The sequence below is a fragment of the Plodia interpunctella genome, chromosome 25 (genome assembly GCF_027563975.2).
Source record: "Plodia interpunctella isolate USDA-ARS_2022_Savannah chromosome 25, ilPloInte3.2, whole genome shotgun sequence".
Classification (NCBI taxonomy): domain Eukaryota; kingdom Metazoa; phylum Arthropoda; class Insecta; order Lepidoptera; family Pyralidae; genus Plodia; species Plodia interpunctella.
Genome location: NC_071318.1, coordinates 2,676,122 through 2,699,240, shown reverse-complemented (window position 1 = coordinate 2,699,240; position 23,119 = coordinate 2,676,122). Strand labels below are relative to the sequence as shown.

The following is a 23,119-nucleotide window of genomic DNA, read 5'->3' as shown; positions in this document are numbered from 1 at the left end:
TACCAGTACTTTACTTATTTATAAAATAGGATGATCAAATTGATTACTGTGTATGGACAATTTAATAAACACTAATGACAGCCCGCCGCGGAGTGTTAAACGCTCGTGAAAATCACCTTGGTACGTATACAAGAAGTGGTGCGGTGGTGGTGTAAGAAGCGGTGGTGGTGTAAGAAGCGGTGGTGGTGTAAGAAGCGGTGGTGGTGTAAGAAGCGGTGGTGGTGTAAGAAGCGGTGGTGGTGTAAAAAGCGGTGGTGGTGTAATGGTTATAACGCCGCCTGTGGATCGAAAGGTCCCAGGTTCGAATCCTACTCGTGCCACATGAGTTTGTATACCAATCTGACTTATGTATAGTAGTTTTCATCGTCCATCACTTGCTTCCGGTGAAGGAAAACATCGTGAGAAACCTGCACACTGGTTGATTCTTATTACCTTGTGTGTGAAATGGAGAAGGCAATGGCAAACCACTCCATTAATAATGCCAAGAAAGTTTTTGTGTGTTTTTCATTCCACGTAATAACCATGACCGTCAGCCATGAGGAATACGACAATGAAGAAGACGTAGACAAGTCTTGCGTTAACCGACGAATTAAATACTGTATCATGAAATTATAAGAAACGTGGATACTCGTACTTATATTATAATTGTTGTAGACTGTACGTATAACATTTTTTGTATCTTCGGACTTTTATCGTGGTATACCGTTTTGTGCATTAATTCAAATAGCACCGTAATATCGGGATTATTAAAATGTGTTCTTCTAGAACAGCAGGATCAGGTGGTACGACTTTCTTTTTTATTTATATTTATTTTCATTTAATGAATATTTAGAAATATAATTAATTGCATAGTTACTAGTGATGAGATCTGGAATGTTCTCCAGAATTGTAATAAAATAAAAATTCTTCTAAATTATATTAGTTCTTCAAAACAATTACGGTATTCTTACAGTACTCTAATTTATTAGGAGCCATTAGAGTTGTTGCGCTGAATGGCATATCATTTTTTATTAGTTTGTTATTAACCAGATTGTTCTTCTCCGGACTTTAAATATTGAGAATTACTGTCTAGACATTTTTGTAACAATTCTATATAAGATTTTTTTTAACTTGTAAGAAGTTTTGTTTTAGAAACTATCACACTAGATTATATATTATGTGTGTGTTTGAAGCGGTGGTGGTGTAATGGTTACGACGCCCATCGAAAGGTCTCAGGTTCGTATCCTACTCGTGCCATATGAGTTTGTATACCAATCTGACTCTATATAGTAGTTTTCACAACCACCGCTTGCTTCCGGTAAAGGTCTTGCTGTCTTTTCGTATGACACCCAGGCTGTATCTCATAAACCGATATAGTTTGCAATATTTATAGACGATGTTTTACTATTGCCGCTATAACAACACAATATAAAAAAAACAGTAAGAAACCAATATTTAAGAAGGCTATGGTGCAGAACCCTTAGTGCGAAAGTCCGACTCGCACTTGGCCAGATTATTTTTTTTTCTAATAAGGATAAAAAAGTCTTGACAAATAAAACAAATTGACTTGGCACGTTAAATTCAAAATGTTATTTATTTTTAAAACACAATGACAGATAATTACAATTTTGTTTATGCACTTAAAAACTATATTATTATTTCACAATTTATATACATTTAACATTATTGTACTCACTTGGTATACTTTTAATATAATTTTTAATGTATTTAATACAAAATAATAATTTAATTAATTTAATGTATTTTGTAGTAATTACAAAATTCAACAATGGAAAATAACATTTAATTTTAGTAAAATATTGGTTTGTTTGTTATATTCTAACAGTAGTTCTAATTATAGGTGTGTTTCATTCCACGTAATGATGTGACGTGAGGAATACGACTACGAATTTCTGGTAATTATGAGCGAGTCTGAATTTATTATTGAATTGAATTGATATTGAATTTATTATTTAGATTTAAAACAAATGAAAGCCCTGAAAACTAATTATGAAAATACAAAATGTTAGTGAATTATTAATATGCATTTAATCAACGACATTTAGAGTTCATTACTGCGAAATAAAATTATAGATTTTTATTGAATACTAGGTAGCAGCTCCGTCCTGGCTTCGCTCGGGTAAAATCATAATTTTAAAAGCCTATATTACCTACTCCTGAACGTTTCGCCAGTATCTGTGGCAAATAACATCAAAAACGGCCCAGTACTTTTAGTTTATTCATTACAAACAAAAATACAATTTTTTTCTTTAAATATTAGTGTGATAGCATAAAGTATAATTTGTAAATTTCAATGTTTATAACCGTCGATATCTGTTGATGATTGTTGATGTTCCAAAATTGTATGGTGATTCGACATACATCAGCGCACGTCCGTGTCAAACCTATGGAAAACAACGGAGCTGCAACGTGCTACGTCGACAATGCAATGGGGCGAGGCTCTTAATGAACAAGCTTTTGCCCCTCGTTCCCGCGGGCATTTTTAAAGCGCAATTTAAATACATATAGGTACGAATACAACTAAGATTTGAAATGTGAAAGTATATATATATGTCTGTTACGCTTTCAAAGCAAGACTGCTAAACATATTTTGATGAATTTCGGTATGCATATAGTTTAAAAACTGAATTCAATTATAGGTATTTTTTTTTATTCTATTGGTTGTGATAATTTGACAAATGCATCCAAAACTCACAGCTAAAAAAACTACTGAAAGAGATACATGTATAAAATTCTACGTTTAAAAACATACCAATATTTTACTAAATTCTCCATTTTTATCACCTGAAACTTTATGTGCATGGCAGAGCAGGGTAATTGATACTTTTTGTGACTAAAAACTGAAATGTATGGAGAATTACAAAGCGAGAATTACAGGATATGTTTCAAGAAAAATTAATACGAAATTCTCGATCGCCTTCCAGATCTTGACATGTCCAGAACGTGTCATTTTACGACTTGACATTTCCATACCACAACATGTCATAAATTTTACAGTAAAGGTCGGTGGGCCGTATGCGTAGCGATTTAATGCAGTGTAATGCACGCTTTTAGGCCACAATTCTATTAAATTTCTATTACAAAACAATATAATTATTATCATGTCTTTTAAATACATATAAATAATTTCGTACAGATATAATATCACGTCTTGATCCCTTACGGGGTGGACAGAGCCAAGAGATGTGAAACTAGAAGGCCACGTTTAGCTGTATGGTGGAATTGAAATTAAAAAGTGACAGGTTGCTAGCTCCTCCGCCTATAAGAATAATCTGAAATATAGTCAGTTCTTTCCCTTGATTAACTTTTACAATCTGCGCGGGAGGAGAAGCAGCTGGCGTATTCTGTGTTATATTTTCGCTCCCAAATTGTCAATGAAGCCGAAATAATTTAATTTCAGGTGAAAACATTTACAGTATATAACCTAATATTTTTGCCTAATGCCTTTTGACTGGCAATGTAAAAAAAACTTTGCCTAATACCCCATGCCCTCTGCCAAAGTTTCATAAGCATCAAATTACCCTCTTTCAAAAATATAAGGTACTATTTCAAGGTTATCCTTCTTCAGACACGTGGCTTAACACAACTTTACACGATATAATAACAACAATTATTTGTATGAGTGTGTGTATTTGTTGTATGACAGCTGATGAGTTGTTTCCATGTTGCATCGCCGCTGGCGTTTCACCTTTAACAACGAAAAACAAAACTGTTATTAGGCCATTAGGAAGTTTAGGAAAACGAGAGTATAACATATACCTATGTATTTGTATGATCAGGTAAGTATAAAGTGATCAAAGAAGAAAGCTCACAAAATACGTATGTAAAAAAAAATCAGAGCCAACAGAAATAAAACAGATAAATAGGCGTATTATTCTGCAATAATAATATATACAAATCTCAATATAAATAATTATAATAATAAATATATAGGGATAAATCACACACATTGAGTTAGCCCCAAGGTAAGTTCGATACGATACTACATACGATACTATATTCTATAACATACACATTATATAGATAAACAACCAAGATCCAGGCCAATCTGAAAAAGATCAATTTTCATGTTGACCTGACCGGGGTTCGAACCCGGGATTCAGTGTAGCATTCCGCCATGATGACCTTTAGGCCACGGAGGTCGTCAAAACTTTTATGTCTCATTTTCAATTTCAATGGCTTAAGTGTGTGAAAATAATATATTTTTTATATGGAAAAAATAACACTCATTTCGGAAAAAAGCTACCTACGTCCGGGAGCTTCTTTCCGGCTAGCGGGAGGATAGAAATTACCCTATATGTTATTCCAGGATACATTCTTTCAGTAAACCAAATTTCATAACAATTCGTCCAATAGATTTTATTTAATATGTCCTATTTCTGTAAATATAACTTTTTTTTAAATCCAATAGATTTCGCGTGAAAGAGTTACAAACATAAACACATACCTACATCCTCATAAACTTCCGAATTTAAATAATAGAAGGATAGATCTTTATACCGACAGTATCCCATCATTATGTAGTGTAAATCCCTACAGGCTTCAAATGGCATGTGTCTAATACCAATAAAGTCCGTAATAGGACCTTGTGAATTAAATTGCTTTGTTAAACTTGTTAGGCGAGACTACGTAATCTACGTAAGACCTATATTTTGTGTATATTCACGAGGCCGCTGTTGAAAACTAAGAAATTAAAGTGGTTGCGGCTAGCAGCTACTTGGAAACTGTTTCAGTATGTCTATTTAATTTAGAACTAGTTTTCGCTTGGGGGTTCACTTGCAATTGTTCTGTTCTTCGTGTAATTATAAAAGAAAAAGTAAATTTTTATTTTTCTTGGTTTCCCATTTTTTTGTATGAAACATTTCATCCATATAAAGTACTAAATATCAATACATACCATCCATACTTTCATGCTTATATTTATTAGATTTTAGCTTTCACAGCTAAACCGATTCTGATGAAATTTGATACGTATATAGTTAAAGACCCAAATTCATACAATATATGCTATTTATTTATTTCTACAAATTCTTACCCCCACTGACAGCAATGGGGGCGTGTGAAAACCGCATCAAATTTCATTTAGCAGTTTTTGCGTGATACGCGAATAATGCAGACAGACAGACAAAAATTTTAAAAAAGTTGTTTTGACTATTATTAGTCCCATAAAGACCCCCATAATTATTTTTATTTAATATGTCCTATTTCTGTAAATATAACTTTTTTTAAATTTTTGTCTGTCTGTCTGCATTATTCGCGTATCACGGAAAAACTGCTAAATGAAATTTGATGCGATATGTCTGTACATAGCCCACTTAGTTTTATTGTATGTACAGAGATATAGATGTAGGTAGCTTGCACAATCCGTGCTCAAGTTTAAGCTGTAGCTTTGTTTACTAAGTTACCAACCGCTTGTAAGTAGGTCGGAAACATTAGACTGTAAAAGGCACGAAAACGGGTGATAAACAGACGATTATACCAAGAAGTATAGGCAAATGTTTTCTTATTAATAAAAATAAAGTCATTTTGTAAACTTCTGATTGATGAGTTCAATTATTGATGGATGGCAATTATGGTTTAATGAATGAATTCGAACCTCGGATATTTATAAGTAAGTACATACTATGGTTGAGCTTCGCGATGGCTGACCCATGCGTCAACTCGTGAACGAGTGCTGCCAGAGGGAACTGGTCATCGTTTCTTATATATTTTTATGTAAGTTAATTGTGTTTCTTTAATTATCGATTATATATATATATATAATAATCAGCACTCGGATCACAATCATAACCTGTTTTGATATACCTTTTGACTATGTACATTATGTACTTTTATATATTATTAGTAAAAAACATTGTATGAAACAATAATGGTAAGCCCTTCTGGCATGATAGGGACCAACATTCGAATGAGTTTCTTTCAATTCAAACAATTTCAAATGAGTTTCTTTCGGCATTTCTTCTCAGCAGTGGTCGTTCCGAAATGCCACTAGTTTGTAGCTTGTGAAATTCAAATCATTTATTCAGAAGGTCAAATTTCTGAATAAATGATTTGAATTTGAAATGAAACTAAAATAACAGTGATAATTAGAGTATTTTAATCCATCGATCCTGAAGAAAGGTAGGTAATAAAAACAATTGAACGACTACTCGTATAGAACTGGGCTGCGCGGGAATTGATAGGTTAACGAGGGATGAAAGATACTAGGGAAGGAGAATATAAATAGTGTTTAAGTTAAACTAAAACTCATGAAAATCTACAATTTTTAATCTTCTGCGAACAACTATTAACGACATAAAATGAATACTGAAATATATCTTCTTTAAAAAGTTGAAAGAGCCTCTCAATAGGAAGAATTCAGTGAATTTGACATAAAGAATATATTTTACTAACAATACAAAAGAACGAATTTAAAATTTTCTTTGGCGTTGGATTTTTCGAATTTTATATTTTTAAGTTTTTTTTTAATACAAAAGTAAAGAATATATTTTATCTTTTCATATTATTTGTTGAAAGTTTTTGTTGTTAAAATCGACGCTTAAGCCTGCGTGGGTTTTGACGTTGGTTTGAATTTTAATAATGTTTTAATAAAAATAATATTTTTGACATAAGCTTTTATTGTTGTCAGAGGTAGAAATCTATTCTATCTATTATTTATTATACATTCAATGTGTGAAAAAAAAATCATGTCCGTACAGTAAAACGTTGAAGAATTTCCTCGTCGGTAGCCGTTCCTGGGTGTACCATTAGGTCATGCTTACCATATAATGCATTATCATCGAAACTAAACGTGTGTACAAAATTTCAGCTCAATTGATTGAACATATCTAGTTCAAAATTAAATTACAAGATTCCATCCGAACATACTTACATATAATAAAAACTTGAAAGAAACGTATTGCACATTGTAATTATCTAGTTAATTATTACTGTATGGGTAGATGGTTGCATGATTTCAGTAAGTCACGATATAATTTTATACCCACTAGGTATATAAATTTGAATGTATTGAAGTGTGTGAGTATATTTTAGTCAATCACGCAAAATCTACTGGGCGTATTTCGATGAAATTTGTTACACAGGTCGAATACATCCTGGAACAGCACGTTTTATCCCCCAAAATCTTTCACGAGCTAATCCCCGGAGCGGAGCTAGTATATTGTGTTAAAATACATGACGCTGGGAGTCACACCAAACCTTTACGACCATAAGAGCCCTTCCCTTTGAAATGACGTGTAATTTAGCACCTGTCGTTAGCTGCAGAGGGCGTTAATTTTACATCGTCATTAAAATGACGTCACATCACACGTTCCTGTTTAAAAGGTTTATGAAACTGGGCCAATTCGAATTGTAATGTGATCTTTGATGACATTAATCAGAGTAATGTTGTCGATAACGACTCAATATATTTTTCAACCGATAATTTCATTATTTCAGCTAAGATAAGTCCGCTGCTGGATAAAGAGCTTTCCCAAAAACTTCCACATAGTGCCAGGGTAGCCCACCCACGGGAGGCAGACCCATGAGGGGGGAAGAAATATTCAGACCAAGGACATAAAAATATCTACAGCTATCCATCCATCCATCTATATGACCATCCACCATGATACAAAGTAAATCCGCCACTAGAATAAAACAAAGTCCCTTTGTCTGTTCAAGAGGAAGGTTTATGTGTATTTAACATGAATAATATTGCACCCGTGCGAAGCCGGGGCAGGTCGATAGTCAATTTTACGACCTCGGTGGCGCAGTGGTAAAGGGTTCGATCCCCGGTCGGGTCATGATGGAAAATGATCTTTTTCTGGTTGGCCCGGGTTTTGGATGTTTATCTATATATGTATTTGTTATAAAATATGGTATCGTTGAGTTAGTATCCCATAACACAAGTCTGGAACTTACTTTAGGGCTAGCTCAATCTGTGTGATTATTTATTTATAATTTAATTCTCATTCTTCATTTTAAAGTCTGTTAAAAAGAACATAAATGAACTGTGTTTTAACTCAATTAATTCAATTGCCGCTCGAGTCCATAATATTCATCTCATTATTATTAATGACTTACTTTGCACGACATGGACAGTGACAGATGCAGCTTTAGCATTGGCTGGTACACACGTGTAGTTTCCAGCGTGTTTGGGCTCAGCCTTGCCGATGACCAGCTCGCTCGTCTGCCGCCCGTTGTGGACAGTCACGCCATCTAGTGGACAAACAGGCAATTAGAGTAAAGGTCTAGAAACTCCCACAAAGCGTGTTACGAAATGTTATAAAATATTCGTTGTCTCTTTTCTTAAACACATTCTTGACAAAAAGAGTGTCAAAGGCAGCAAGTGTATATAATATTTCGTAACACGCTGTGTGGAAGCACCTTAAGCGACGAAGTTATGTTTTGATAATTATTCAAAGGCTCTTATTTCGGCTCTACGCTTTCGTCGTTCAATTTGCCAAACTTTGGCGGGAGCAGCAATGTATACCGTATACATTGCTGGTTTTTTCATTGCGGTAAATAAAAGCACTCATACTAACTAAGCAATGTTCACGTTAGAAAATGTATGAAGTTTCGACGTACGTCACCCGCGTGTCAGTGTAAAAACCTATAGAAGTCAACGGAACATAGCGGAGCCATAATAGAGTACGACTGAATAATGGGACATGGATCTAATTAAAAAACCAGTGAAAGGATTACTGTAATAAATAATGGCAATGCTTTGAATATATCCAAAATAAAATCACATAAAATCACACAATTGATTTTGTGTAATATGTTTGCAAAAAAGCTACTAATATGTTTGTTTTATGGTGACGAATTCTTTAATTGCAACCTGAACACGCGAAGATACGACGTGATATAACATTAATCTGATATATATATTTCTATATTCAATATAAAATCGACCAAATCACCAGCAGAGAAAGAAATGTAATATCTCTTGCGCATCTGTGTCCCTCAAAGAGAAATATGGCTATAATCTGTGGTATATTGCGTTTAGTTCTTGGAGAAATCATAAAGCTCTCAGAGAATTTATGGCGGCAAAACCTTTGTACTGAAGAAGATTTGAGGATTATGTCTTTGGAGGTTATTGCCCTTTCATTTTTTTTTTGTAATTTTGTTATGTTTATTATGTGTCTGTTGTATTATGTATATTTTCTACGATAAATTACCTATAACTACAATTACTTTTTGAAAACAATAAAAAACTTAAAAGTGTTAGGTTATATTTTCCACGTTTAAACTAAACTAGCTATTGTCAGCTGCTTCGTTCGCTTTTATTTTGTGCGTCCGCTGTAATTTATTATTGTCAACATCTCGTTTCCTAAATAACGTATCAGGATGAAATCTATACATATACAAAATTCTAAGTTGGAAGCACGGATGTTGATAATAATAAATAAATTTTTGGTCACCCATCAATATAACCGACCACAGCGACATTCACTTAACCGTCACTATCACAGACCGAGCGCGCTCACCAATGCAATTTCATTTCCACAGACCAAACCATGTTATGGATAATTGAAAAACGACTTTCGCTGAAACAATAAAATTATTTATAAGATCTCATTAATGAAAATTTAATTTTTAATTAACATTTAAAATATTTTCAGATTATTTTGCAATTCAGATGGAGAATTAATTATTTGTGGGCTTATTTTCACCGCGTATCGTAACGGAAAGTTATCTCTTGGGTTTATTTAAATGAACAATCCGCTAATGTGAAGTAACTAAAAGTTCTTCTGACAGGAACCAACACAGATACTGTTAAATAAAAAAATGTAAATTTAAAATATGCGATTCTGATTTTTTTTTTCTTCTTAGCTGAGTATATTTCATAGAATTTTACTGCAGTTGTGGGTATGTTGTGCGGTTTCATGTACCAGACCCACGAGACAAGTGTGTGTGTTTAGTGTGTGCTATTGATTATAGTCCATTTATAATAATTAATAACAATAAATTATGTACTTAAAACACCATTATATCACATATTACTATTAAAACAACTTTTTATTATGATAATGATATACATTTTATCTTTACAGAATATTGTTTGTGCTTCAGTACGTCTATTACCTATAATTAGACTTGACGTTTAAAGACAGTACATTTTCTAAAAATCCTAATTGGGTCTGGCCTTTAAAAAAAATTAGACGTAACGAAGTGCATAATATTTATTTTCCCACTAACAATGTCGCGCTCTCAACTCAGTTTCAACTTGACACAATTCTATCAACGGAAAACGAGAGAAAACACACCGCGCCCCATTGTTGACATATGAATGAAACGGAATTTGTTTCATAAACTGTGTAAATTCTACGCTGCCAGTTTCAAACTCGCTGCATTCCATAAATAAATTAAATATAATGTACATTATACGCCATACTTAATTTTTCTAAATTTATATAAGTAAATTATCTGGTCTAAAAATTTGTGCAGAATAACTATTAATTCTTAATTTAAATCGGGTATTTTATGTTATTCGTTTAATAGATAATTTCATAATTCAAATTTCAATTTTATTATATAATGAAGTATCAAATTATGCCAGTTTAATGAAGTTTGCTTGGTGATAATTTAATTATTTGAAGATATAATGTTTGAAACGTTCCAAAAACAAATATTATTATGGAGTGGTGTAATAAATTCAATATTTACGTAACTAATAGAGACTAAATTGTATGTTCCATAGACAAAGAATTTCAGATTTTCAGAGTGAAAATATGGTAATTCATCACAATGAAAGTAAAAAGAAAAATAAACTTCAAAAAATAAAATTACAACCGTGTTCAACATATGTTAATTTATCTTCCTTAATATGTTATTAAGTACATTAATATGTACAAAATTGGATCACGCACGTGTCACGCTTTTTCAGTCAATAACAGCAGTCTAGTAGAAGCAGTGGTTCTACTGTCTAAGGTTTATAAAGTGATAACATTTTGGGTGTTTTTTTATCAATTCAAACTTTGTATTTTTATAAAAGATCACAAAGATTAGACAAACTAATTATGTATTATTGTATAATGAACAATTTGAGGTACCTACTTTAAGAAAACCAGTCAAGTATCCTTATTTTTATTTGATACTATCTGCTCCCTGCTTGGTTCCCGTGGGAATTTGCACACTATGAGCAGGTTACATTCTATATTCTACTCGTGTACCAAACTTCATAACAATATCATAGTATATACATACATACATCCAAACTTTCGCATTTATATTAGGCTTTAGATGAACAATATACCTTGAAAGCTAAGTAAATGGCAAAAAGGGAATTACCAAAAAGAAAAAGCACTTACTGGAATCATAGTTGATCATTCTATTCTCGAAGTACCAGAAGACGTAGGAAGGTGGTTCTGTTGACCTCTTCACGATGCAGACCAGCCTCAGCATGGAGCCTTCGTGAATTATCTTCTCTGATTCGCCCATGATCTCTCCGTATGCCGCTGTTGAAAGAATAAAAAACGTTATTTACAAGAAACAATAGAGGAAGTACAAAGATGTAATGTACCTACTGTTCATTTATTTATTTATCATTTGTCACGTGTCATTACAGGGTTAACTCTAACTAATTGTTCGCCGCGAACACAAAATTAATTTTTTACATAATTGTGAATATTTCACGACGACGATCAAACGACTTAACAGATTTTGTTGCCCCACGAACTTAAAAGTTCTATTGACAGATCCTACATACCTTTTAAATTTCATCAAAATCAGATCAATTCGCAAATTATCACGTTACAAACATTCATACATTGATAGATACATAGAAATAATGTATTTTTGTCCCGATTTGATTTGTATAGATTTACTGTGTTAACGCCTTTCTCCTTCTAAGATTCCTCCCACGCAAAGGTAGAAAGAGATAGCTTAATGCCTTTTGTTTTCTTTTTATATAAATATTCAATTGTATCTTTTTTTAAACTTTGTCAAAAGTTTTTTGGTCACATATTTTATCATCAATGATATCTCATGTCCTTGAACTTTATCATAGACGAGTTTCTCTGTTGGGAGCTGATCCCGGGAGCACCAACAGTATGGTAACTGTGTAATTATAAACATCAAAGCCGCAACTTCTCTACTATCTACTCTTGTAGATTAAGTGAGTTGCACCGTCAAATTTGACGTTGACTTTAACCGACGCGCCGCTGACGTTTAGACAAAATGGCGTGCTTTGCGTTTTTCTCTGCACGTTAAAGTTAACGTCACAGTTGATGGTGCAACCCACCCTAAACGTAAGAGGCGTGTGGTTTCTAAGAATAAGGAAAACATTGGAAGTTATACTCGTTTTTTTGTCAAAAAATAATTAGTGTTGTGGAGAAAAAAGTCTCACCAACTAAAACCAGTTTGAAGAAGATGCTGGTCGGCGGATGGGTGGGCACTTGACATTCGTAGTAGCCCGCGTCGGCTGACGTCGCGAACCGTATATGCAACGCCCAGTCCTTTGGAAAAAAAAAAACTATTTAAAATGTGGCGTGTAGTCCACTCTACCACAGAAAGATTGAATGTTATTACAAGACTAGACTTAAAATTATACAAGACTAGCTGCGTCCCGTGGCTTCGCTCCCGTGGGAATTTTGGGACAAAGAGTAGCCTATGTCCTTCTACGTACTTCAAACTACGTGTATGGAAAATTTCGAGAAGATTGGTTGAGCAGGTAAAGCGTGAAGTGGTAATAAATAAACAAACTTACTTTCTCATTTATAATATTAGTTGGGATAACCAATATTATCAATATTTATTTATTTAGCTGACCGGCCCTCTATTCTATTCACAGTCGTAATATGATAACAAATACATTAAAAGACAGCAGATTATTTAAAATTTCTAAGACTTAGTTTTACGACCGGCGGTTACCTGAGGGTTGACCTCTTTATGAATGCTGTTGTTGATATGGAGGGTCATATTCTCCGACATGTTTGATATAAATACCACTACAATAATAAATCAATAAATATACTATAGGATTTCTCACGATGTTTTCCTTCAACGTAACATTAAATATAATCAGACCCTGGGCTTCCACGCTAAACGGCTGAGGAAGAAACTAGGAAAACGCTCAGATGAGAGACATTAATGTTGTCCTTAAGCAATTTAAGTTTTAGCAGTCTACAGTAGAAGCTAAATTTTGATACATCTCCACGACTGGCTCAGTCATAATTTAATTAGTGTTTGTATCACTTCATGTGTACTGGGAACAAGTTATGTGACAGTTTAACTTATTTGGAGAGGCGCTTATTTAGTTGTGAAGCGCCTCAATAACTACCTACTCAGTACCGACTTCGCAAATGTTGTAAACTATAGGTTAAAAGCACAGTAAGAGATGTAAATTGTATAGTAGTTTGTAGCTTGTGAGAAATAAATTATAAAAATTGATGAGAAAAAGTGCCTGTGAAGGTCTAATTTCTGAATAAATTATTTGAATTTGAATTTTTATATAGTTACTAGCTGCGCCCCGGGGCTTCGCTCCGTGGGAATTTTCTGATAAAAAGTACCCTATATGTTATTCCATGTTATATTCTACCCGTGTACCAAATTTGATAATAATCTACTGGAGATTTTGCGTGAAAGAGTAACAAACAAACATATATACATCCATCCTCACAAACTTTCGCTTTTTATAATATTAGTAGGATATTAGTGTGATTGTTGATATTAGTAGGAGTGTCGGCAATGCAGTCAGGGTTGTCACAAAATGTAAAACACGTGGTACTGTGTCCTAAAATATTATAAAACAAAGCCCTCTGCCGCGTCTGTCCGTCTGTTCGCGATAAACACAAAAACGGATGCACCGTTTTTCATGCGGTTTTCAACTATAGATAGTGTGATTCCTAAGGAAGGTTTAGGTGTATAATTACTTTTTTACCCGAGGGAAGCTACAGCATCATTTTATTATATTAGTTAAATATTATTAAGCATGAAAAATAAAGTGAGAATTTTAGTTTGTAAACTCTTTATTGCCTGAAGCACTTACATTTTTTTACATTTAAAAAAAGTTATTTAGGGATACCAGAAAGGGATTCCTTACAGTCACCCAAGTATATTTGAAAGGAAACAATTTGAGTCTTTGTAAAAACAGTTTTTTAGCAAAAATTTCCCATACTTATGAGAAATCTGCCAAAAGGATTTAAACCAACGATATTATTTATTCCAATTCGAAATAATGTTCGGTTCCCACGTGATTTACTTTTCATCGATTAATAGTATTTCCGCACGGATGAAGTCGTGGATAAAGCTTTCATTGCACGTAGACTATTTTAATTGTATGACGTATTATACAATTAAAATAGTCTACGTGCAATGAAATTTTTCGCGTCATCCTATATGTTTTTCTATTTACTTGTTCAATACAACGACCGACAAATTTAAAATGTAAACAAAAGCACTTCATATTTTAAATTCTGTCTACCCGCAAAACCAATAGCCATTTCGTTTTCAATCAAAGATCTTAATCTGCAATATAAACAAAACAATAAATTGTATTTATTGACCAAATTTAACTCGTTGACAGAAATGTGAACATTAAACATTAGATACAATACAATATTCATCTTAGCGATCTTTCTATTCAGCCAATAGCCGTAACTTGTAATTCGTGTTTGGATTGATATTTTGACGTAATTAATTACAGACAAAAATGTAGGGGTCGGTTAGATAATTTCAACCTTATTGCATTAAAACCAATTTAAAATTCGTAAATGTTTACTGAGTCTTGCTCAGTACATTGTGACCGCCATTGCGCGACCCTCAGCTTGTCTACTGGCCGAGCGCGCGTAAACCGGTTTTATCCAGTTGCGGCACGTGTACGCGACAAGCGGCTAGTAGACACGCACACATACACTGCATGATTGTGGTAGTGTACATACGAAAACGTAATTGTACGAAACTTAGCCTATGTTCCGATTCCTTGTGCTACCTATATCTAATCAGAGTTTTGATTTACCTACATCAAGTTATATTCATATTGAATTGTAAAATTGAATCGTAATGTTGTATTTTGGCTCCGAGTATTCAATTTATTTTCAGTTGGCCAGTCAAAAACCAGTGGCCTATTTTACACAGAAATAGCATTGCAGCTTATTCCAAAGATAAACCCACAGGATTAAGCCAGCGTTCACAATAATTATGGAAGCGATCGAATAATTGAAAAATCGTTTCTTGACGACTTCATTACAAAAAGTAATTTTCTCTAATAATACAAATAATTAGAATATTTTATACGTATATAAATCTTTGGAAATAAATTGTTTAAAAAACAGTGAAAACTCAATCCAAATCCAGAAAAAAGTTTATAGACAGAGGCTGAGGGCGAATGTATTTTACACCATGAAGTAAAAGTGATAGTTAAGTGACTAGTGTTATAGAAACTAATATACAGAAATTACCTTTGAAATCGTTCGTATCATTCTTTTCGCAGTTGTGTATAAAATATATCGCAGTCAAGAAACGAAATGGAAAAAAATTAAAGTGAACGAGCGAAAAATTATGTATTTTCTTCACATAAAATCTCTTTTCATAAGCGACATTATTTTTGAACGTGCTTTTCTTAAAGCACTTTATTTATATACTGAATGTTTTCTTTAGCTGGGCGTCATGCGGAAAAAACTTATATTATGTATATGGATATAAAATCCGATGAATGATAGTAGATGAATGGAAAAACATACATACACAATCACACAAGTCATACAAATTTTAACAATAAACTAAAAATCAAGTGTATACGATTCCAAAGATAGCCTTCTTATGGAACGGCGGACATATTTATAGGGTCTATAACTGACATGTTGCTTTTTAAGGTTCCGTACGTGCTCCCTGATCTCTTTATCTAAAATGACTGAGACTAAACTTAAACAAAGAAAAATAAAACAAAACTTATTTCAGATAGTGCAGCTGTTCAGTGTAGCTTGTAGATTACAGGAAAACCTATTATTTGTGCGTACAAATTTCTCACTCACTCTTCACGCGATTTCAATTCGCACTTGACCGGTTTTATTTTGCATGCACAGACTCTGTGCGAACTTTTTTTGGTTATCCTGTACCTGTGTTTGCATGTGCTTTGTTATTAACTATTTTGTTTGGAAGTTTCCTTACTTTACTTATTGTGACAAAAATAAATGAGTTGTCTATCTTATTTCTTTATTTCGAAAACTAACAGCGTTGTATGCAATTATTTCAGTGTAAATTACAGCTTTATCTGTTAAAACACAAAAACTAAATTTAGGTATAGCTAACCTATAAGTGATAAGATATGTTACGATTATGATATGAAGAATGTGTATTTGGATGATACATTTTAGAGGCAGAACTAACTACCTACCTACAACTACTATAAGAATGATTTTATATAAGACCTAAACCTAAGTTATTGATATGTTTAAAAAAATCCAAGTATAAAGTATACAGGCAAATCGCAAAATGACAACATGCAGTAGAAAGTAAAGATCACCTTTATCATTAAACACGGCCTTAATGTCAAGACGTACAGACAGCGGTAAAAGCCTTTTGGGAACGCCATCCCAAACACTAATTCTATCATTCAGCCTACGTTCAAACGTTTGATATAAATGGAAGGTAGAATTCGCACGAAAGCCCTCGATGGAAGTCGAATAGATAACCTTTGATGTGCGAATGAAATAGATGTCCTTCACAAGCCGAAATACGAAGTTTGTATTTTTCGAACGCCTTTCAAAAGGGACGGCGCGGCACACCGAACGGTTGCGTTTCTTTTTGCATATTGAACACAATTCTTTTGTTTTTGGCTGTAGAAAAAATTGGGGTCGGCGAAATTTTTTGAATTCCGTTTTTAGAAATAACAAAAGGCATATAGGTAATATGATTTTAGACTGATCGAGTTTTGAGTTATTTACCAGTTGCAAAGCGCGGTGTTGCTCGTTTAATTTTTTGAAAAATGCTTAAGTTTATGCACAGTAATACAATTTACTTTATAAAGCACCAGATGTAGACTATTAGACTTTTCGACCAAATTTTACGGTAATCGCATATATTTTCGGGATAAAAAGTACCCTATGTGTTAATTCAAATAATTAATGTCAAATTTAACAAAAATTGGCCCATACGTTTGAGCGTGACAAAGTAACAAACATACTAAAATTTTCGTGTTTATAATATTAGTGATATTAAAGGATACTTACTAATGAAAAGTAATGTTTATTGTTTTGCTTAATACAAAAAGGCATAGACAAGATATTTATTTTTGAAGATTATGAGAATAATAATTTAGAGTTTCGTGTCCATAATATTTACGGAAAAGATCAGTAAATTAGTCTGTACTTACTAATATTACATTAAAAGTTTCGATTTTCTGTTACTTGACAACCGGCCGTTTGTCTAACGTCAACCCCCCATAAGAATAATATTGTGCCTATCAGCTGCCAACATTATGAGTCCCACAGTAGCCTCGTACGACATCCACGGATGGTTTTGGTATCGTTCTATTCCAGGGCTGCACAAGCCTGATACCATTAGAGGAAGAAGAAAAACTCACCTTAACATGTCTTCCATGGGCAGAGAAGAATCTGCTATCAGCACTGTAGGTCACAAGGCCCACTGATAGAAGAGAATAGTCCTTTTTTCTTATCCATGTGACCTAAAAACATTTTGTTCCTTTAATAGTTCCATATAATTAAACCTCTTAGATTAAATACGAGAAATAAAAGATATCCATAGATTTTTACTGAAAACATCGCATTTTTCAGAATGTCTGAGCATGTTGACAAAGTGTTGCCAATGTATAAAAAATGTAGTATAATTTTTTTCGTACCTATCATATTATATTATTTAATTTATTTTAGTTGTGACAACACATCTGCCTTTTCGAGTGTGGTTTTGCTAACACTTGTGCCAGATTTTATTCAAACCGCCTAAAGGCGTCTGACAACACTTTTACGCCAACCGACATCTAATATTACAATGAAATTTTATGTTACACTTACCGTATTTTCAGTTATATCACTAACTTCACAATGGAGTATAGCAGTAGTTCCTATCTGTGCTATAACGGTTGTACAGTTTTCAGTCAAAAATATACCATTTTTCCCACTTTTCCCACTTAACTTATTTACAGCCGACGCAGTTGAGTCTCTGTACATTTTCTTAACCTTATTCATAGACTTAGCTAACGATGCTTCCTCCAATTCTTTTATAATTTCTTTATTCTCAGCTAATCTATCGTGTTTCGAATGGTGTCTATCTTTACCTATAAGTTCATTAACTTCTTCTATCATATCTATTTTATGTACATAATCATTATAATCATTATCGGATATAAATTTCAAAGGTTTTGGTAATTTGGGATATGTGGTTTGCGTATTTACAAATTCTGTAGGTGTTCTATACATTTCTGTGGTGTCGTCTTGATTTTCAACTGTTGTGTATAGTATTGTCGTCTGCTGGGTAGTTGTGGTCGTTCTTCTTCTGTGACCTGTAAAACACAACAAAATTAAAAAAAAAAAAAATACGGGTTGCACTCCGGGAGTGCCGGCAGAAGTGAAAACTTGAATATTAACGTTGTGCATTGTTGACGTCTTACGAATTTTCGACAAAGTCACGTGTCCTGACGAGTTTACCATTTTTTACCCATCACAAAGTGCACAACGCCGCTAAAGAAGTTTTCAAAGACAGACGGACAAAAATACAAAAAAAAATTGGTTTGACTTATATTAGTCCTAGAAAGACCCCCATAATAATTATTTTTCTTTAATATCTCACACATAGCACACCTACAGTTTTATTATATGTGTAGGTCAGGATTAGAATTTCTTACAATTAGCTTAGCTTATTAATAGAACAATATTGTCCAATGGTGTATAATGCTATAATAGCTGCCCTAAAATTAATTTGATTCAATTAATTATTCGTTCGGGTTACGCAATCAAGCCGATTCAGATTTAAAATACCATTCTGTATATTTCGTTTAAGTCTTGAATTATTTTGCCCAAGAACAAGATTAATTCGCATCTCAAAAGGAAGACTTAATTAGTTGACTCCAGGAAATGGAGGTCCTCCATTAAAATACGAAATGTCATAGGTATTTTTGCTAAAAACTCATGATAATGAAATTAAACAGTATTCCTGTGATCTGGTGCTTCGTTCCTGTAGGATTTAGGGAAAAATAATATTACAATGCTCTTTTAAGTTCTCGAGACTTCACAATGGGCGTGAGATCGTAAAAGACAGACTTTCCCATTTAATTAAATAAATTTTAAATAATATTAATATAAACACCACGTTTTAAATCAACCAATTTTTTTTACTATTAAGCAAACAAACAGGTAAGCGATCCAACTGATGGAAAGTGCGGTCACTGCAGCGGGTAAGTAATATAACACATAACAACAAAATATCTATATAAAATAAATACCAACGAAATCTATAATTTTGGTAGGTTTATTATTCAATAATGATAAAGATCGTAATTTCGCATTTTTAAATATAAAAAATTTGTTAAATATTACAATCATTCAATCTAATAAACCTTTAGTATACAATTAAAGTGGTATAACATTCTGTAAAGCTAAAGGTCGTATTCTCTAGAGAAGCACACGGCAAAGATTATTTCACAACTTCAGAGTACGCGGGAGGATTTATCCTGACACTTTTGGGCTTCAAGGTGTGAGGTTAAATCCCCCGTCAGTGGCGAGAGGACCGATCATCAGGATCATCATCACAATCGAGTGTGTTATTGCTAACACTGGTGTCAGATTTTATTCAAGTCGCTGTAGCGGGAGCCAGGTAATTCTACACAAGTGAACTAAACTGTCAATCAGTAGTGTGCAGGTTTTTCCTTTTATGAAAATTACTATACATGAGTCAGATTGGTATACAAACTCATATGGCGCGAGTAGGATTCGAACCTGAGACCTTTCGATCACAGGCAATGAAAAGTCTTAACCACTGGACCACCAACGAACAGATTAAATTAGGAGAAACATTTCAACTTACCTTTTTTGTGATGTCTTGTGAAATTCCCGAAGACACTACCCAACCTTTGTTGATTCCTCGACGTGCACAGCTCCAATGATCTCAGATCATCAGCACTTTGCGCCACAAGTATGGAAGACTTTTTCGACTCCATAGCACCCGTATTCACCAATAACTCAGCTTCCAATAGTAGAACAATAGTGGCGTAGAGTAGTTTTAGTTCTTTACAGCAATACATTGTCTTGGCACTGTGATTCTTAACGTCACATTGGGATAATTTTGCGTGACTCACTTAGGTTTATAGTCATTTTTATCACTTGTTGGAACATGTGCTATCTTGTGCGGTAGACGATTGGGGTGTGTGATTCGGGCATTCTGTAAAGAAAGAAAAAAAATGTCAATCATACTTACATATTTTTTTCATGTTTATTTTCACAACTACGAAAATTCTATCATATAAAAAAGGAAAATATTTTTATTATTACTCATTTTGAGACAATAAATAAAACAGACATATAACCGCCACAACCTTCATCAAAATATATAACAGAAAAATACGCAACATGATTCGTTATTAATTATAATAACATATTTACAGCTAAATAATACAAATGATATAAATTAATTACTTAATTAAAAATATCAAAATGACAAATAAGCGCAGGTGTTTATGACAAGGATTTTTTGTCCAGATACAACATCGAAGTGTCATTTTCTTGTTAAAATGGCGACGCCATCATTGTATATCATTGTTACGCCATCATTCTTCTTCTTCTTGTCCTTATCCCACTCATGTGGAGTCGGCACAGTATGTAAGTTTCTTCCATTTCATTCAGTCATTTGCCATATCAATTGACACTCCTTTCCTATTCATACTATCCTTGACACACTCCATCCATTTCTTCTTAGGTCTTCCTCTATGCCTGGAACCCTTTACTTCCATATTTAATGCCTTTTGAGTGACGTGATTTTCATCTCTTCTTAAAATATGCCCGTAGCAGCCTAACCTATAACCTATACGCCATCATTGTGTACGCCCAAATAAGTAAATGTTTCTTTTGCAATTTTTTTTCTCATTTCTAGTTTATTTTTCTTATTTGTTATGCCTAAGGCTTCAGCTGAATAATTTTATTCCAGCAAATTACTTTTAACACGAAATAGAAAACATATTTTGCAGTTAGTGTTTCCTTTAATTTTCGTTACATAATTATTATCAAAGCAACATAAAATTATCTTAAAACAATTTCTAGTAAATGATTTTTACATTTAATTTTCTAAATAAAATAATAATTACCTTTGGTCTTTGATCTACCTACTTACTTACATAATAATATTCAAATTAGGAAATATGGAAGTACCTAAATTCTTGTTATTTTTATTTCATTTAACACAATCTGCGCTGCCCTACGGATTTCGGGAAAAAGTGCCCTATGTGTTGTTCCAGGTTATATTCTACCAGTGTTCCAAATTTCATAAAAATCGTATTTTTTGCGTGGAAGAGTAATAAACACACATACATACATCCACACTAAATTTCATATTTCATATTAGTAGGACTAGCAAATCGCCCGGCTTTGCGCGGGTGTAATATTATGCGTATTATACTCATATAAATCTTTTTACTTGAATTACTCAATCTGTTTAAAAAATCTGCATAGCAAGATGTTATATATATTTTAAAAGATTTAAATCACAGACGACGGGCAGCGACATTGTTTTATACTATGTAATGATGATTTACAAATTTACATAATAAAAATAAAAGAGATCTCTAAAGAAAAAATAAGTCTCGAACTTATTTTAGAGCTAATTCAATGTGTGATTTTCCCATGTAATTATGTTATTTTGATCCTAATGTTATAAAAACTTATATTATAAATATGTAAGGAAGTAAATTTGTTTGTTTGTTACTTGTTCACGCTCTTCGCTTCACTGCTAATCGATCGAGATTAAAATTATAGGCACGAAAGGCATTCAGATCGACAAAGTTATAGTTATTAATAACTGTCACGATACCTACCTAGTCTATTTTCCTGTATTTTCTAGCTATTGCACGCGGCTTCGCCAGCGTTTCTTCGTGTTATTATTGTCTATATCTCTGGTTCAAAGCAACGTATCGAGATGAAACCTATACCAGAATTCAAGTTAGACCATCCGCTATATAACCGCATCAAATTTCACCTAGTAGTTTTTGTGTGATGCGCGAATAAATATATACACAGAATATCAAAGCTGGCACTGGTTCCGACGTTTAAGGAAAACCGGGAAAAAGGTACAAACTAAAAAACACATCTTTACTTACAGTAAAGAAATGAAGTTTTACTGTTACCTAGTTTGTTCTTCAAAATAATATTTAGATACATATACAAAATCAATTTATTTTAACCAATTATTAAATAATATGGTTGATTAAAACAACACATTCTTTTTTCGTACTTTAAATTTCATCCTTTAAATTTCCATTTTAAAAGCCACGAAAATCATGCTGTGAAAATTTAAAATGCAGATAAAATTTTTATAAGTGTGGTTGGGCGATTTTAAAATAGAAACGTAGCGTAAAATTTTAAAATCACAAGTTGATGGGCGATTCTTCAGCGGACTGCAAAATTTTTGCATCGGTGAATCAAGAAATTGAATCCACGAGTTTAATTTTGCATTTTTTTGTATCTACGTTTCAAATTGTCCGCGAGTATAGAATAAAAGAAATCAAGGATTAAATTTCCACGTTTTCTTTTAGAATTGTGATACAATATTGTATGAATTATTAATGTTGCATGTGTAGAAATGTGAATACGAAAATCCAACGTAGAATTCAATCTCGTGAGGGCAAATTAACATTCGTGTAAGCGGTGGAAAGCGCTGCATTTTTGAATTGGACGGATATGTTTAAATAAGGCGAAGAATTTATTCAACTCAAGTAATTTATTTCATGTTAAGAAGTGAAAATGTCTTTTATTGAAAATCTGTCGTCTGTACTTGAAACATTTTACTTAAATTGTATACTACTAATATAAGTGAGGGGCTCAATGGCTCAGTGGTTAGCGCGCTCGGCATGTGATAATAATGGTTAGGTCACTCTCACAATTGTCGGTCATTGGATAGGTGACCAAAAATGTATTATCTTGAGTTTCTACGTGCTTCGGTAAGCACGTTAAGCCATGGGCCTGCGTGATGGGTCGTG

At 33.2% G+C, this 23,119-nt stretch overlaps 1 protein-coding gene across 1 annotated transcript in view; it reads right to left on the bottom strand.

The window, feature by feature from the left end:
• Positions 1-1,554: 1,554 nt before the first annotated feature.
• LOC128680893 (uncharacterized) overlaps positions 1,555-23,119 on the bottom strand; it is a 43,166-nt gene continuing 21,601 nt past the window's right edge. The window contains exons 2-8 of the mRNA XM_053764369.1: positions 19,960-20,313; positions 17,952-18,439; positions 17,504-17,605; positions 12,329-12,437; positions 11,292-11,438; positions 8,062-8,196; positions 1,555-3,688 (exon numbers count right to left, since the gene is read on the bottom strand). Coding sequence (XP_053620344.1) covers positions 3,555-3,688; positions 8,062-8,196; positions 11,292-11,438; positions 12,329-12,437; positions 17,504-17,605; positions 17,952-18,439; positions 19,960-20,176 — 1,332 coding nt within the window. The 5' untranslated portion in view covers positions 20,177-20,313 and the 3' untranslated portion in view covers positions 1,555-3,554. The remainder of the gene's footprint in view (positions 3,689-8,061; positions 8,197-11,291; positions 11,439-12,328; positions 12,438-17,503; positions 17,606-17,951; positions 18,440-19,959; positions 20,314-23,119) is intronic.